The 17,560-nt window shown below is 50.1% G+C and overlaps 2 protein-coding genes across 2 annotated transcripts in view; both read left to right on the forward strand.

Annotated features, from left to right (window-relative positions):
• lmf1 (lipase maturation factor 1) overlaps nt 1-11,451 on the forward strand; it is a 55,138-nt gene extending 43,687 nt beyond the window's left edge. Inside the window, 7 exon segments of the mRNA XM_064324375.1 lie at nt 1,277-1,493; nt 2,942-2,949; nt 4,692-4,751; nt 4,754-4,836; nt 5,485-5,668; nt 7,744-7,856; nt 10,611-11,451. Of these exon segments, the coding sequence (XP_064180445.1) occupies nt 1,277-1,493; nt 2,942-2,949; nt 4,692-4,751; nt 4,754-4,836; nt 5,485-5,668; nt 7,744-7,856; nt 10,611-10,785 (840 nt within the window). The 3' untranslated portion in view covers nt 10,786-11,451.
• Nucleotides 11,452-11,968: 517 nt separating this feature from the next.
• Nucleotides 11,969-17,560, forward strand: part of LOC135249100 (ras-related protein Rab-26) — a 66,622-nt gene continuing 61,030 nt past the window's right edge. Inside the window, exons 1-3 of the mRNA XM_064324374.1 lie at nt 11,969-13,519; nt 13,565-14,885; nt 15,071-15,242. Coding sequence (XP_064180444.1) covers nt 14,869-14,885; nt 15,071-15,242 — 189 coding nt within the window. The 5' untranslated portion in view covers nt 11,969-13,519; nt 13,565-14,868. The remainder of the gene's footprint in view (nt 13,520-13,564; nt 14,886-15,070; nt 15,243-17,560) is intronic.

The following is a 17,560-nucleotide window of genomic DNA, read 5'->3' on the forward strand; positions in this document are numbered from 1 at the left end:
TGTCAAGCGTATCATCGCAGGCTACCAATGGCTATTATATACAGTTTAAAAACAAAACGGTTGTTGATGACTGATCATACATTTCAACTTGGCTGTCTGAAGTGAGACTGCCACCTAGTGGCTCACCGTTATCACTGCAGTGTAGCGATGCCTCCGGAAACACATTAAAAGCCAGTGTAACTCACTCAAAGGGTAAGTTATACCCTACATTACTAGCTTTAGATATAAACATATTTAAATGGCCGCTTTATAGTTAAACATTTAATCCATGCCGGTATTTCACCATTTCTGAAATAACATCAGTTTATCAGGGGAAAAAAATGGTCAAAAACGTCTTGGCTGTCCTCAGACGTTTGAACAATACTCTGCGTTCCACTCTAGCCCAGCTCCGGTCATGATATCTCAGCGATATCCAGTCAGACAAATTCATCCGTTTACTTTTTGATTTGATGGAACGCTGCAGGCGCCTGATTGGCTAGACTGGTTTCGGCCCAACGCTGTTCGAACCGGAGAAACATGGCGAAACATTAACTCTCACATTCCTCATATTCCACCTAAACACTCCACTAGAATACGTTCCTGAGAGCATTTGAGGTGAGAAGTAGGCCATTGCGGTAGCTGAATCCTGGTTCATATATTACCTGCAATGCCTTGTTTGGCAGTTTGATCTGTGTTTCGTGAGCCTGCACCAGGGATCATCAACTCTGGCCCTCGAATCCAAATCCAGCCCTGGTTTTCTTTTCTCCCGGGTAATCAGTGCTACTGATTGGCCGGACTGTCTTCACACCTGACTCCCGGGTAAAGGGAGGGTGGAAAACCAGCAGTTCTTGGCCCTCAAGGACCGTGAGTTGCTGATCCCTGGTCTACATTATACTAATAATTTGCATATGCAATACTTTATGCAAGTGATTTGGACACAGCGACTCCACCCAGCCCAGAATGCATTTTTCTGATCTGTTTTTCAGGCTGAAACAGTGAGTGCAGGTATGCTTTAATGTTTTCTGTGCCAAAGGCTTAGATCTAGGTTCAGTGTGAAAGTACCTCTCACTGTACTAAGAAGTAGACTTAAGCAACAGCTCAGTTTTGATTCAGTTTCATCCACGTAACATTTTTAATACTTGTATGTATTATATATTAGAAAATAACATTTAAATTTTAACTTTATTTGATGTGACGGACGTGTGGTTGATTGAGTTCTTTGAGGTCGGCCTGACGTGCGAGGTTATCAGGTTCTTTCTGTACAGGGTTCTGAGGTCACTTCCTGCGTGTTGCCCAGGTGACGCTGATTGTGAGCGGGAACCTCAGCTTCCTGAACTGGCTGACGATCGTGCCCAGTCTGGCCTGCTTCGATGACGCGGCGCTGGGCTTCCTGTTCGGGTCATCGGAGGGCGGGGCTAAGCAGGCCGTCCGCCGGATCCAGAGCGACGAAGCTGCTGGGCGTACGCCAGCACCAACCAGAGGTACCCCAACTTTCCCCTGCCTCTACACCAGAGGTACCCCAACTTTCCCCTGCCTCTAAACCAGAGGTACCCCAACTTTCCCCTGCCTCTACACCAGAGGTACCCCAACTTTCCCCTGCCTCTAAACCAGAGGTACCCCAACTTTCCCCTGCCTCGAATCCAGCCATACCCCAACTTTCCCCTGCCTCTAAACCAGAGGTACCCCAACTTTCCCCTGCCTCTAAACCAGAGGTACCCCAACTTTCCCCTGCCTCTAAACCAGAGGTACCCCAACTTTCCCCTGCCTCTAAACCAGAGGTACCCCAACTTTCCCCTGCCTCTAAACCAGAGGTACCCCAACTTTCCCCTGCCTCTAAACCAGAGGTACCCCAACTTTCCCCTGCCTCTAAACCTGTTGTCTGGGTACCTGCCCCCCTGTTGTCTGGGTACCTGCCCCCCTGTTGTCTGGGTAACTGCCCCCCTGTTGTCTGGGTACCTGCCCCCCTGTTGTCTGGGTACCTGCCCCACTGTTGTCTGGGTAACTGCCCCCTGTTGTCTGGGTAACTGCCCCCCTGTTGTCTGGGTAACTGCCCCCCTGTTGTCTGGGTACCTGCCCCTCTGTTGTCTGGGTACCTGCCCCCCTGTTGTCTGGGTAACTGCCCCTCTGCTGTCTGGGAAATCTCCCCTCACATGGCTCCTAGCTGCCCCCATGGAGGTAAAACTTAGTGGCCGGTCACATGGGAAACCTGAGACTTCAATCACACACACACACACACATACACCCCCCCCCCCCCTTCGACCCTCGCCCCCCACCCCCCCACCACCCTGCTGGATTTGTGGCAACATTATGGAGAGGCTGAAACGAGTGTGTCCTTCATAAACAGAACTACAGGAAGCATTTGAGCCTAATGTCGGTTTAATCAGCCTTTATTAATACAGACTTCACCCCACAGAGCTCAGCCTGAGAGAGAGAGAGAGAGAGAGAGCTGGGGGGAAGGGAGCAAGAGACAGAGAGGAGTGGGAGAAAGGTTGAGAGAGGGAGAGGGAAGGACAGAGGCAAGGAGAGAGGGAGAGAGAGAGACAGACAGACGGACGGAGAACGAGAGGGTAATTAATTGAGTATGTCATTGGAAGTGGGAGGGCGGTTTGTTTAGGGTTTGTCTAATAGGCCCCAGTGGGCTCGCTAACGCTTTCTAAGGCCTCTGCGCAGCGATCGCTCCATTAAACGGCTGTAAAAAAATAAATAAAATGAAATTCTGCGGATCTCACTCTGGCGTCTGCGTTTTGAATTAAACCGGAGGCGGGGAAGGGGGCGGGGGGACGGGGGGGGGGGGACAAAAAGACGAGAAGGAGACGAAAGAAAGGAATCCAGACGTTAGTCACAGAAATAGGGGGGTCTCGGGTTAGCATGATTAGCGTTGGTCTCTGTTGGCTCTGGGAGCTTTGGTCTGAGGACGTTCGTACGGACCTGGCCAGACTCCGGCTCCACGTCCGCACACAAGCGGCCCGTGTTCAGCTCTGCGTTCCGCGTTCGACGGGCTCGTCCTGGCGCGAGGTGCTTTCTCGGTGACGAAGGTCACGTCATGTCCTCGTTCGCCGGTGATGAAGCGTGTCCCTTCGCTCCGGGCGGTCCTGCTGATCGCTGACTGTGCCTGGTGTGCGTGAGAACAGCACGCAGGTGTGAGCAGCACGCAGGTGAGAACAGCACGCAGGTGAGAACAGCATGCAGGTGTGAGCAGTACCTGGGCGGATAAGCAGCGGCCGGTGATGCCCGTCAGTGTGGCCGGCGTGTCTCACCGTCTACGCTCACAGAACCGACTGCAGCCGGTCGGCCTTCAAAGACGCTGTTTGCTCCGCCAAACGCGTCTCCCAAACGAGGACGGGTCGAGCCGACCGGTCCTCGCTGACAGTGTGGGGTGTACTCAACGCCCTCCCTGGCTCAGATTCTGTTTGCTGGACACAAAAGTGAGGCAAATTAACAGCGGGAGAAATTTGGGGTGTGGTGTGGAGATGTCGGGGTCTTGTGTGATGAAATGTTCCATACCAGCCGGAGTACCCCCCCCTCCCCGGAACCGCTCTTCGGCCGCGCCCACATTATACGGACCCCTTTGACGTGGTTTTGGGGTCTCATAATTGAGTTAGGGAGGTGTTTGCCTGTAACTCGATACAGTGCCTGTGTTTAGCGTGTGTGTGTGTGTGTGAGTGTGTGTGCATATCCGTGTGTGTGTGTGTGTACGTGCGTGTGTGTGTGCGTGTGTGTGTGCGTGTGTGTGTGTGTGTGTGTGTGTGTGTGTGTGTGCGTGTGTGTGTACATGCGTGTGTGTGTGCGTGTGTGTGCGTGAGTGTGTGTGTGTGTGTGTGTGTGTGTGAGTGCGTGTGTGTGTGTGTGTGTGTGTGTGTGTGTGTGCATGTCCGTGTGTGTGTGTGTGTGTGTGTGTGTGTGTGTGTGTGTGTGTGTGTGTGGTGTGTGTGTGTGTTGTGTGTGTGTGTGTGCATGTCCGTGTGTGTGTGTGTGTGTGTGTGACACAGCCCCAAAGCCCCAGCAGCTGTGGGTTGAGGGCGGTGGATTAGTGACTGAGCGAGGAGCACATGGTCTGATCTGCGTGGAACTCCCTCTGCCCATGCTGTGCTGACATCAGCACCCAGCTGGTGGGCCGGGGGGGGGGGCACGGGGGGCACGGGCCTCCAGCTGTCTCTGCCCTAAGCCCTGCCCGTCCACTGACCCCACCAGCCACCCCCCAGCTCCCCATCACAGCCGCGCTCACACACACGCGCGCGTGTGAATGACTGTATGAAGTGTGGAGACAGAGAACGCTGGCAGTGCTGACAGTGTTTGAATGGAAGTTGGCTCCTAAAATGTCCTACGGCCCAGATTATGAAAGAACACGTTTACACATTCATAAGATGATGCGCAGTGTTCTGAGCTGATGTACAGTGTTCTACGGTTATGTACAGTGTTCTAAGGTGATGGTTAAAGTTCTACAGTAAGTCTGGGTTTGGAGTTCTAAGGTGCTGGTTGGAGTTCTGCAGTAAGTCTGGGTTTGGAGTTGTAAGGTGCTGGTTGGAGTTCTACAGTAAGTCTGGGTTTGGAGTTCTAAGGTGAAGTATGGAGTTTTACAGTAAGGCTGGGTTTGGAGTTCTAGGTGAGTAGTTAGTTTTTCTTTCACTCTTTTATAGTCGCGTATCTGGTTTGGAGCAAGGTTGTGGTGTTGTGTTCAGGTATGCTGGTGCTGGCAGTAGCTGGGTTAGTAGTGTCTCGTGGGTTCCATAATTGGTTACCTGAGCGTTCCCGTGGTGATGAACCTGGGCTCAGTCTGAGTAGCAAGGTGATGAACCTAGCGTGTCGCTTTGAGTTCTACACAGTCGTTGGATGTCAACACTACTGGGCTTTGGGCAGGTATTGCCCTTCACAGTGTGCTGTTTGTTATACTTGTCGATTTAGGGCTGATGTCCTAAACAGCTCCCGTATACTGTCAGCCCAGACACGATGAACATCTACCACCCACACAACACACCCCAAACACCACACAAAACTCATACATAACATAAACACACACACACACACACACTCATACATACACACACACACACACACACACACACACACACACACACACACACACACACACACACACACACACACACACACACACTCACTCATACACATACAGACATACACATACAAACACTGACTCGCACATATGCATGCACACACACACAGTATGCAGACTTACACAGAAGTATATGCACAGATGTGCGCAGATATGCTAATAAATAAAAAGCATGTAAATTCTGTACTTGTGGCCCACCAATGTGTATCCTCTCTCTTTGCCAAAACTGGCCAAACCCAAAACAAACCACACTGCTGCTTTCAACAATATATACAATGTCATACCCTTCTCCCTCTCTCTCGCCCTCTGTCTCACTTTCTCTCTCTCCCTGCCCACCCTCCTCTCTCTCCCCCTCTCTCTCTCTCTCTCTCTCCTCTCTCTCTCCCCCCTCTCTCTCCCTCATCTCCCCCCTCCCCCCTCCCCCCTCTCTGCAGCATCACTAAGGAGCGCACTGAGGTGGTGTTTCAGGGCACGCTCAGTAGTGACCCCGCTGACCCAGCGGCCTTGTGGGAGGAGTACGAGTTCATGTGCAAACCGGGGGGCCTGCATCGCCGGCCCTGCCTCATCTCCCCCTACCACTACCGGCTGGACTGGCTCATGTGGTTCGCTGCCTTCCAGGTGAGAGGGCGGGGCCTGCTGGAGCCACGCCCCCTGTCCCCGTCCCCATCACAGCTACAGGTCAGAGGTACAGATAGTTAAAATTACAGGTCAGAGGTACAGGAAGTTACAACTACAGGTTGGAGGTACAGGAAGTTACAACTACAGGTCGGAGGTACAAGAAGTTAAAACTACAGGCCAGAGGTACAGGAAGTTAAAACTACAGGTCAGAGGTACAAGAAGTTAAAATTACAGGTCGGAGGTACAGGAAGTTAAAATTACAGTTCAGAGGTACTGGAAGTTAAAACTACAGGTCAGAGGTACAGGGAGTCAAACCATACTGGTCAGGAGTACAGGAAGTCAAAACTTTAGGTAAGAGCTGCTCCAAGTCAAAGTCAAAGGTAAAATTTGTCCATTCTTCATAGTACCAGGTTTGCAGTTCTGTTCTGAGGGGTTGTGTTCCACCTTTTTAAACCACAAAAGTCATTTAAATTAATGATGGTTTTCCTGATCTCAGTCCCAGTGCCTAAATCTGATCATTAGCCATTTCACCCTGTTTTACAGGGGGAGAATTGCGCTATGCTCTTTCTTTAAGGGGCTGCGTTTGAGACCTGCTACGACTCTCTTAGGCGTGCTTGAGAGAGAGAGAGACCCACACACACACACACACACCTCATCTTGTTTTAGCACCCCTCAAACGCACAGCCATTGCACTGTTTTAAAATTAAAGTGCACCCCAGTTGCCGTCAGGCCTGGGGGTGAGTGGGGGTGGGGAGGGGGGCGGGTGGGGCGGCGGGTGGGGGGGGAGGGGGGGTTGCAGTGTTGAAATTGACCCTCGGTAGTCACACTGGTTCTGGGTGTCTGAAGGTGGGCCTCGCTCCAGTCTGGGCGCTGCCGTCGAGGGCCTCGGAGATGAAGGGGAGCCTCAGGCCCACACGTCCGTAATAAAAGAGGGGAACTGCGTGCGGGAAAAACACGGGGAAATATAACGAAATGTGTGGAGTGGGGAAAATAAAGTGGGCCTCGCAGAGCTGCCCTGCATCCGGTGATCGTATGAATCATTCGCGCAGAGCTCTGCGTGCTTCTGCTCTCTGTATGGGGGCTTGGACATCCTGTCCAGTCATCTGTGCGTTCTCAACGAGAGCCAGACGGACACAAAATCTCTGTGTTTCCTGTCTGTGTGCGAGACCACTGTGAGCTGCATGTAACCTGTAGCTAGGTTCTGAGTCTACATGTTATGTGTAGCTGTGCTCTGTGTGTAGCCTGTAGCCGTGCTCTATGTGTCTGTGTGTAGCCTGTAGCCGTGCTCTATGTGTCTGTGTGTTGCCTGTAGTTGTGCTCTGTCTCTGTGTGTAACCTGTAGCTTTGCTCTGCGTGTCTGTGTGTAACCTGTAGCTTTGCTCTGTGTTTCTGCATGTAGCCTGTAGCTGTGCTCTGTGTGTAGCCTGTAGCTGTGCTCTGTGTGTAACCTGTAGCTGTGCTCTGTGTGTAGCCTGTAGCTGTGCTCTGTGTGTAGCCTGTAGCCGTACTCTATGTGTTGCCTGTAGTTGTGCTCTGTCTCTGTGTGTAACCTGTAGCTTTGCTCTTTGTGTCTGGGTGTAGCCTGTAGCTGTGCTCTGTGTGTGTGACCTGTAGCTGTACTCTGTGTGTCTGGGTGTAACCTCTAGCTGAGCTCTGTGTGTAGCCTGTAGCTGTGCTGTGTGTGTCTGGGTGTAACCTGTAGCTGTGCTCTGTGTGTAGCCTGTAGCTGTGCTCTGTGTGTAACCTGTAGCTTTGCTCTGTGTTTCTGCGTGTAACCTGTAGCTGTGCTCTGTGTGTAGCCTGTAGCTGTGCTCTGTGTGTAACCTGTAGCTTTGCTCTGTGTTTCTGCATGTAACCTGTAGCTGTGCTCTGTGTGTAACCTGTAGCTGTGCTCTGTGTGTCTGGGTGTAACCTGTAGCTTAGCTCTGTGTTTCTGCGTATAGCCTGTAGCTGTGCTCTGTGTGTAACCTGTAGCTTTGCTCTGTGTTTCTGCGTGTAACCTGTAGCTGTGCTCTGTGTGTCTGGGTGTAACCTGTAGCTTTGCTCTGTGGTATAATCTTTATTGTCTCCCTCAGACCTATGAGCAGAATGAGTGGGTGATCCACATCGCAGGCAGACTGCTGGCCAATGACTCCTCCATCCTCTCCCTCCTCCAGCACAACCCTTTCCAGGGCAGGGCGACGCCCAGGTGAGTCACACCCCATACAGGTTCTGGGCCATGGCAGGCCTAACCTCCGGGTTAGCTCTCTGTGATGTGTGTTCTCCTCCAGGGAGGTTTGGATGGTGCCCTGGACCAGCGATTCTCAGCTCTGGTCCTGGACTACCTTTATGTATACAGTATGTTACATTACATTACAATGCATTATATTAAATAATGTTACGTTACATTACATTGTTACGTTACATTACATTAGAATACATTGCATTACATTACAATGCATTACGTTGCATTACATTATATAATGTTACATTACAATACATGTCATTACATAATGTTGCATTATAATGCATGAAGTTACATTACATTACAATACAGTAGAATATATTTTATTGCATTATGTTACATTACAGTACATTACATTACATTGTATTACATTAAGTTACATTACAGTAGTCTTCATTACGTTATGTTACTTTACATTACGATAGTTTTCATTACATTAAGTTACATTGCGATATACCGTGGTACATCACATCTCTGGCATTCAGCAGAACCTGTTATCCAGGGGGTCTTGGGAAGGACGTGCTGTAAGACCCCGGGGGGGGGGGAGTGTGGCCCCAGGAGGAACAGCAGGTGCAGGAAATGCAGACTCTATTGCCCGCGTGTCAGCCTGTCTGTGCTGACTTCCATTCCAGCCTAAACTGAAATTGCCCGAGCGTGAAGAGATGTGCTTTGTGTGTAATGAGGTACTTTTGATGTGGAATGAGCGGCTTGTTTTTTTGCTCGTACTGAATGCCACATTACATCAGAAACGGGTTTTCATTTTACGAATTCTGGGTAAACTGACACATAGCTGAGGATCTGGGTGCTTTTTGCACACTGCACTCTTTAGCAGTACACACCCTGCGCTGATCCACTCTGTCCTTCTTTTCTATCAGGACCATCACTCCCCCACTCACCTCCTCTCTAATAAATTCAACCCCTCTTTAATTCACCCAACTCACGCATGCACGCGTATATACACACGCACACACTCACACACACACACACACACACAGACACACGCGCACACACACACACGCACACACACACACACACAGACACACGCACGCGTATACACACACACACGCACACACACACGCACATGCACACACACACAGACGCAAACGCACGCACACACACACACACACACACACACACACTCATACACACAGACCCACACACACACACACACACCCTCAGCTCAGCTATAATACCCGTCTCTTTTCAGCGTTCCCTCTCAAACTCCCGGCTGTTGCCGGGGGCGACAGCTGCAGGCGCTCTGTGACCAATCTCAGCTGTCGGGGGGCGGGGTTTGGAGGGGGGAGTGTTAGTGGAGTGTGGCCGGTGCAATCGGGGGGGGGGGCTAAGATCCTAATACCCCCTCTCTTGTGGGGGTCACACAAAGTGCTGATGTGCGGAAGACTAGGGGTGTGAGGGACAGCTGCATGTGTGTATCCTGCCCTGTGCCCCCCCCACACCCACACACACACACCTGCACCCCCTAATCGCCCCTCCTCTATGTCCACCCCTCTCTTCCCAAAAATATAACTGTCCAATCCCTCCGTGTCAACATAAGTCAGCCAGCTGTACCACTGCACCCCCAATACCATACCCCCCCACGTCTGCCCCCTCTCACCGTCCATCTCCCAGAGCTGACTGCCTAATCCAGCACATGGACTCCCCCCCTTCCCCCCCACCCCCATAATATCACAGCCACCACGCTCCCCATTCCCCTTGGTCAGTTAGGGAGTGGGACCACAGCTGCAGGTTTCAGTTACAGCTGTTTCAGGTATCTCAGGTACAACTGTTCCAGATGTTTCAGGTGTCTCAGGTACAGCTGTTCCAGATGTTTCAGGTACAGCTGTTCCAGGTACAGATGTTTCAGGTGTTTCGGGTGTCTCAGGTACAGCTGTTCTAGGTGTCTCAGGTATAGCTGTTCCAGGTGTTCCAGATGTCTCAGGTACAGCTGTTCTAGGTGTCTCGGGTGTAGCTGTTCCAGGTGTTCCAGATGTCTCAGGTACAGCTGTTCTAGGTGTCTCAGGTGCAGCAGTTCCAGCTGTTTCAGGTGCAGGTGTTTTCAGAGTGAGGATTTGAGAGTGATGACGCTCATTACCAGACTCCTCTGATCTCGCTGCCCCTGCATTTGAGGAGGATTTTACTTTTCGTTTTTAGGTTCGTAATTCACAGATCTGCTCGCTAGGCTGCGCCGGCTCAATTTATCGCTTCCTTTATCGCGGCTGAACTTTTTACCGTACCGCGAAACTGTCTTCGTTTTATGAGTCACTCAGGACACATTTCTGCTGAGTGATTTAATGTAGTATTCATTACGGTGTAGCAGACTCCCACTCAGCAGAGTCTTCATAACGTTTGCCAGCCCTGAAGTGCGGAGCGTTCAGAGAAAGGGGGGACCTCGCTGGTTGGTTTCTGATCATTCCGTAGTTTACTTCTGCAGCACATTAGCTCCCTCGTGTGGTGGTTATTGGTGTCACATGCAGGTAATATTTGACTGAATTCCTGCAATCTTTCAAATTCTCAGCTCTCTCTCTCTCTTTCCCTCCTTCTTTTTCTCTGTCTCTCTCTCTCTCTCCCTCCCCCTCCATCTCTCTCTCTCTCTCCCTCCCTCCCTCTCCCTCTCTCTCCCCTTCTCTCTCTCCCTCCCTCTCTCTCTCTCCTTCCCTCCCACTCTCTCTCCTCCCTCCCTCCCTCCCTCCCTCTCCCTCCCTCTCTGCCCTGGTGCAGGTGGGTTCGAGGAGAGCACTTCAGGTACCGGTTCAGTGAGCCAGGAGGGGCGAACGCGGCCCAGGGGAAATGGTGGATTCGGAAGCGCCTGGGGGCCTACTTCCCCCCCGTGGACCTGGCCGGCCTCAGGAAGTACTTCCAGTCTCGCAACTGGCCCCACCCAGACGTCCACTGAGGCCCCGCCCCCACGGAGCACACCTGGACACCTGAGATGCTGTGACCACTGTGGCCTTAAAGTCCTTTCCCTGCCCTTCCCCGCAGCCATTAATGTTCCCCTTTCATAATTAGAGGTGGCACCCCCATTTCCTGAATCTGCTCGAGAGTTCCTGTATCTGTCCTGTAATTTTTTATTTATTTTTTTTTGCCACTGAAGATTGCCGTCCTTCTCTCTGCGTCTGTGAAAAGCTGATTACACAAAAAAAAAAGAAAAAACAGACCCGATACAAAATGCTAATTTGAGTCATTTAGAATCAGCGGCTGTGGCTTGGACCGACCTTGAGGCAGGTGAATGTGTTTGTGCGCTCCTGTCTCTGACTCGGTAGCTCTGGGGCGCGGAGTGTGTGGAGGCTGCCGCCCTCTCGGTACAGTGTGACATCTTTGATGGCAGTGGTGTTCCGTGTGCCAATGGCACGGACGGGGGGGCGGAGCTGGAGGAACAGGGAAGCCGACGGGGTGCCCAATCAGCACCACAGATTCTGAAGAGGCACCAGATCTTCAGTTCCACATTCTTAAAAACCCTGTGCAAACGAAATCATCCTTTTTTAAGACGGATGTATACCAAGAACCAAAGGAAACAAATACTGTGATAGTGAGCAGATTAAAAAATAATTTGTTATTGAAAGTTGATTTCATTTTTTTTTATCCCGAAGGCTCCCGCCTCGCTGCTGGGCCAGCCAAGACGTTTGTTATTCTCTTGCGGACGGACGGCAGAATCGCTCGACGTGGCCTTTTGGAGACAGCGTGTTTACAGCGTAGTTAACGCGGCGTTTATGTTTTATGAGATCAGCAGCGCGTCTTGTTTGGTTAGCTGCCAAGACGCAGAAAAGTTTCAGGAACTGACATGCCTTATCGCCCCTCCAGCTCTTGATTTTCGAAACTTTACGTCATGACGAAATGCATTATCTATACCCGCTTATCCAGAGCAGGGTCCATCCATTATCTATACCCGCTTATCCTGAGCAGGGTCCATCCATTATCTATACCCGCTTATCCTGAGCAGGGTCCATCCATTATCTATACACGCTTATCCTGGGCAGGGTCCATCCATTATCTATACCCGCTTATCCTGGGCAGGGTCCATCCATTATCTATACCGCTTATCCTGAGCAGGGTCCATCCATTATCTATACCGCTTATCCTGAGCAGGGTCCATCCATTATCTATACCTGCTTATCCTGAGCAGGGTCCATCCATTATCTATACCTGCTTATCCTGAGCAGGGTCCATCCATTATCTATACCCGCTTATACCCGCTTATCCTGGGCAGGGTCCATCCATTATCTATACCCGCTTATCCTGGGCAGGGTCCATCCATTATCTATATCCGCTTATCCTGAGCAGGGTCCATCCATTATCTATACCCGCTTATCCTGAGCAGGGTCCATCCATTATCTATACCTGCTTATCCTGAGCAGGGTCCATCCATTATCTATACCCGCTTATCCTGGGCAGGGTCCATCCATTATCTATACCCGCTTATACCCGCTTATCCTGGGCAGGGTCATGGGGGGGGGGGGGCAGAGGCAGGAATACACCCTGGACAGGCCGCCAATCTATCGCAGGGCACTCACGCCATTCACACACACACACACACACACTCATACCTATGGGCAATTTAGAGGAGTCTCCAATTGGCCTACCTGCATGTCTTTGGACTGTGGGAGGAAACCCACGCGGACACGGGGAGAACATGCAAACTGCACACAGAAAGGCCTAAAGCCGTGATTCGAACCCACGACCTTCTTGCTGTGAGGCGACAGTGCTACCCACTGCACCACCGTGCCGCCTGTATGTCTGTATCATGTGGCTCAATGAACAGGGCAAAGGGGCAAAGGGGAGAGATCGCACTGGGTCTTTATCATTGGCAGCGCTGTCTCCTGACCACTGGAGCAGGACATCTGGTGAGTCTGTAGGATCTGTGCCAGTGACCTGTCAGTACCCAGCATGCCTCTGTTCGACGGCTCTTTCCCATAACACACACCGCTGCTGCTGCTGCCGCCCGTGTGTCTGTTGTCATTTTTGTTTTATTTTCGTATTATTTGCAAACAGAAACTGTAATAAGCCGTCCGCCCTGCACACCCCTGCCCCCCCCCCCCCCCTCCTCCCCGCAATGTCATTATACCCCTCTCGGTGTGACGCGTCAGAAAGGAAAAATGGAACATAAATAATCCGTCTGCTGCGGTAAAGCCCTGTAAATTTGCACGTCCTGTCGCGCGCGGCTGTGATTGAGAAAGATTGGGAGCGGGAGTCCTGAGCGCCTCCGGAGCCGGGAGCTGATTGGCCGACGGCGCCGGGAGAGCCTGAGACCGGCCGACGCCCGTTTCTGTCCGAGCCGGCGTGACCTGGCTCATAAACAGAAGCTGTGCTGCAGCCGGTGATTATTATTATTATTATCATAATCATAATCATAATAATATCAGTAATAACGGTGTTGATGCTGGTCGTTATTCGCACGGCTCCAGCGGGTGCAGGGGTGCGAGTGAGCTCGGCAGGGTGGGCGTGTCTCTCCCTCATCCTGTTCTGGAAGCAGTGTAGAGATCAGATCCCCCCCTTTCAGGAGGGACAGATTCTGGTGTTGGGGTCACATAAATCAGAGGTTCCCCATTTTTTCATCGCAAGGCCCCCCTGTGATGACCATTGATCACTGGCTAAAATACACTATATGACCTAAAGTATATGGACACCGCTTAGTCTGGGGCTGTTTGTTTTTTTGTGGCTTGGGCTAGGCCCCTTAGTTCCAGTGAAGGCAAATGTGACAGCATGCAATCACATTCTAGACGATTCTGTGCTTCCCCAACAGTTTGGGGAAGGCCCGTTCCTGCTTCAGCATGACAACACCCCCAGGCACACAGCGAGGTCCGTATGGAAATGGTTTTGAAGAACTTGACTGGCCTGCACAGAGCCTTGACCTCAACCCCACACAACACCTTTGGGATCAGTTGGAAAGCCAACTGTGAGCCAGGCCTAATCGGCCAATCAGTGCCCGGCCTCACTAATGCTCTTCTGGCTGAACTGAAGCAAATCCCTGAAGCAATGCTCCACCATCTAGTGTAAAGCATTCCCAGAAGAGTGGAGGTTGTTATAACAGAAAGAGGTGTGATCAAATGCTACTCGGTAATGTAATGATTGAATTGGTGGCGAGGCAGGGGGGAGTGCGAATGCTTTTTAACGGCACCAACAAACACGGTTAACGTTGCGTGGGCAAGCTCAGATTGCTCTCATATTTACAGAAGCTGTTCCCCCTGGCCAGCGAGGCTCTGGGTTAGCAGGACTCTGGCGGTTATATAAACTGTGTTACTTCACGGCACAAGTGAACGCATGTAGACGTTGTCCTCTTGAAACAAGAATAAACACATGTTATGCAAATTGATGTGCATTAAATTATTTTATTTTGAAGGAAAAACGAGAGACGCCCTCTCCAGACTGGCCTCTACCAGGAACGGGACTGTCCATAGCTACATTTATTACCCAATAGGTGTAACACGCACATGCTCTCCGTACGCGTGGTTTAGGGCATAAAAACCAAAGACCTAGAGAACGATAAATGCCCCGCAATCACAATTTCAGAAAGCCTGCGTATACTGAAGACATTTTAAAGCGTTATTTTGACTGTTTGTTCTCGCTTGATTGGGGGAAAAGTCATTGCTATCGTAAAAAAGCGGTACTGCACCTTTAAACCACCCTGGTTCCAACAAGTAGTCTGAGCGCTCTCCAAATGTGAGCTTTCCTCCCCGCTGCGCAAGGTGCCGCGGTTTGTATTTTTTCTGTTAATGCTCCAACTCCCGATCGTAGGGTATTTCGAACAGAGGCTCGTGGAGCTAGTGCGGACTTTTTTTTTCTTCCCCCCGAAGACGTCGCTTTTTACTAAAAATCGAACGGACAGCCAATACTGACAGCGCTACCTTACCTGCACTGAATCAACACTGCTGAGAAGGCTTTGGGGAAGTAAACAGTACGTTCGGCTCGTGGCGGACGAGGCACGGGGAAAAGTGCCAAGAACGCTCCAATATTGTAGTGGGACTGATACGTCCACACAGCCATGACGCTGACGTACAGGTGAAAAGTACAGTCTTTAAAACTCTTGCATTACGACCTCCTTTTAAGTCTGAGAAATATATTTTAGCGTATTTAGTTGACGCGGGGGAAAAAGTCAACATCTTTGTGCGCCGGTTTATTTTTATTTTTCCTGAAACGAGTTTATAGATTGCCATTGCCCCGAAACCCGTGCGAACCATGTCCAGGAAGAAGACTGCCAAAGGCAAGAGCAGCAACAGTGGCCCCACCGCGAAAGGTAAAGACAGCGGGAAAAGCGGCAAAGGCACCCCCGGGACCGAGGCTCTCTCAAACGGCGTGGTCCACCCCAGCCGACCTTCGCTCAGCAACAGCGGGGAGTTCTACGACCTCGCTTTTAAGGTGAGAGGACTTTATTTATGCATCTGGTAATTCACTGTGCTCAATGCACCATTGCTGTAGTAGAGTTTTGTCAGGGTCATTCGGAAACGGCGCGGCAAACGCTTCAAGAAGTACTAGGTGTTATCCGCGGCTGTAGCCTACTCAACCGTGAGTACAAGAGTTTTCCCCAGCACTTGCTATCAGGTGAGTATAGTACGGCATTGCCCATGGTCGGGTGCGTGACCATAGGAATAGGATATCGCCGTGTGAGTACAGCCAGCTCCTCCTCCTCCTCCTCTCTTTCCAACAGAGAAACAGGTGCACTTTTTCCAAGTCACTGCCGCCACCTCGTCTCGCGCAGGCATCACCTGCACTCGCGGAGTGAGTGCCATTAGCGTTGCCCGGCAGGTTTTAGCAGTCCAGTCACCTGTGTTTGAAGATTTTTTAAAAAGATTATTATTATTTTTAATTTTTATTTTTTACCGTTGTCATATCGGACAACTGTAAGATAAACCGCTCTCATCTTGGAGTGGTTAAGAAGTTCGGTTTGCACGCCAGTGTTATTAACCCGTGTGCTCCTCAATTCAGGGCTTGATTGTTAATTAAGTTACTTAACGTTTATTTTATATTTACTTTAGTATTTATTTTGGCGCGCTCAGGGCATGCCTGGTAATTAAATTCCTTTCGTCTGTCCACAACTACAGTTTGTCGGCTTTAACCAGCAGTTATCTTACTCTAACATTATGTGTGTCAGAAGTACGTAATGGAAAAGTGACCATTTTCCTTCAGCATACGTAGTCCACGTTGCATTATAGTCGTTTCAACTGTTTTTTAAAATAAGCGCGTCAAACGTTAATAAAATGACTAACTGTGGGCTGTTCCTGATTATGCCAACATTATTGCATTGTTAGGATAGCGTTTTTTTTTTTTTTTTAATGCATCACAGCGTGCGCACAGACGCACGTGTGGAGAGTAAAAAAAGAAGCGCCTCTTCTACAAGCCGTTCAGGAAGGCGCCGAAAATAAACGGATGGAGCCCATTATCAGTTGCGTGTCCCTCCCAAATTGGCGTGTGATCAATGTTGTCTTGTTGCGGAGAAACAGCGCGCGGCTCTGCACGAGGGAATCGTATGTGCGCGGGGCGGACAGAACCCCTCAGGTCTCTTTGGATTGAGAAATCTCCCAGGTGTCTGAGCAGCTTGTCCGTCTCTGCCGTGGCGCCGCGAGCCCATCTCCCTTTGCCCCCGTCCTGACTTAACAACGGAAGCGTCAACGTGCGACCGCGTTTGCTTTTGAATTGAGTAATTGGTGAGATCCAGGGCTGTTCACCTCGCTTATTTTTCCATTTCTCCGTGTCCCTCACGTCACCAGCTTTCCCTCCCCAGCTTGACATCGAGTTAGTCTTGGTGTGAGAGAGACCAGGGTGGGTTCTCACTCCAGATTTAGCTACTGTACCATCTGTTCGGTTTTTCTCCCCACTGGTGTGCTTGTTTATTTTTATTTTTATTACCTCCCTGATTTTTTTCTTTTTCGGTCTTGCCCATTTTTTTTCTTTTCAGTGGCTTTATCACATTTTCTCCGTAAAAACACAATACAAATAAAATGTAATTGAATTGAAGTTCATTAGATCGCTCCTCTGGCTGAAGCGGTCTAATCAGCACACTCCGTTTTATTTATTTATTTATTATACATTTGGGTGCCCAACGGGGGGCTGAGCATGTCCGATTCCCACGCTAGTTTGGAATGGCCTGTAACCGCAGCGCTGTTGGTGCGCTAACCCCACTGCCGATTTGGGGGCGCGTGGGCACGGGTGATTCACCTACACAACACCACCGGCGTCACCAGCTCAATCTGCAAAATGACTGGAATTATTGATTGGTTCAAGACATGGACCTGCCTAGCTCTTTGACTGGTTCACGTTATAAACCAATTAAAATAAATAAATAAATCTAAAATTGTTTAGTACAGTGCCAAAGAAAGAAAAAAAAGTATTTGTCCCAAACATTATGGACCTCACAATATATGTACAATGTCGTCAATAACGTTTGGCACGAAGACATTTTTTTCTTGATTGGCTCTGTACTCCTATTTTCAATTTCAGATTTGTAAATGAACAATTCACATACGGTTAAAGTGCAGATTCACAGCTTTTATTAAAGGGGATTTTGTACGTTTTGGTTTCACCATGTAGAAATTACAGCACATTTATACATAGCCCCCCATTCTGGTCACCATGACGTTTGGGACATATTTACGTATAATTATTTTTAAAGTGCAGTGACTGTATGTAATACACTTTGGAACCATGCAAAAATAAATAATACAACACTAATTTCACAC

The sequence above is a fragment of the Anguilla rostrata genome, chromosome 2, assembly GCF_018555375.3.
Source record: "Anguilla rostrata isolate EN2019 chromosome 2, ASM1855537v3, whole genome shotgun sequence".
Classification (NCBI taxonomy): domain Eukaryota; kingdom Metazoa; phylum Chordata; class Actinopteri; order Anguilliformes; family Anguillidae; genus Anguilla; species Anguilla rostrata.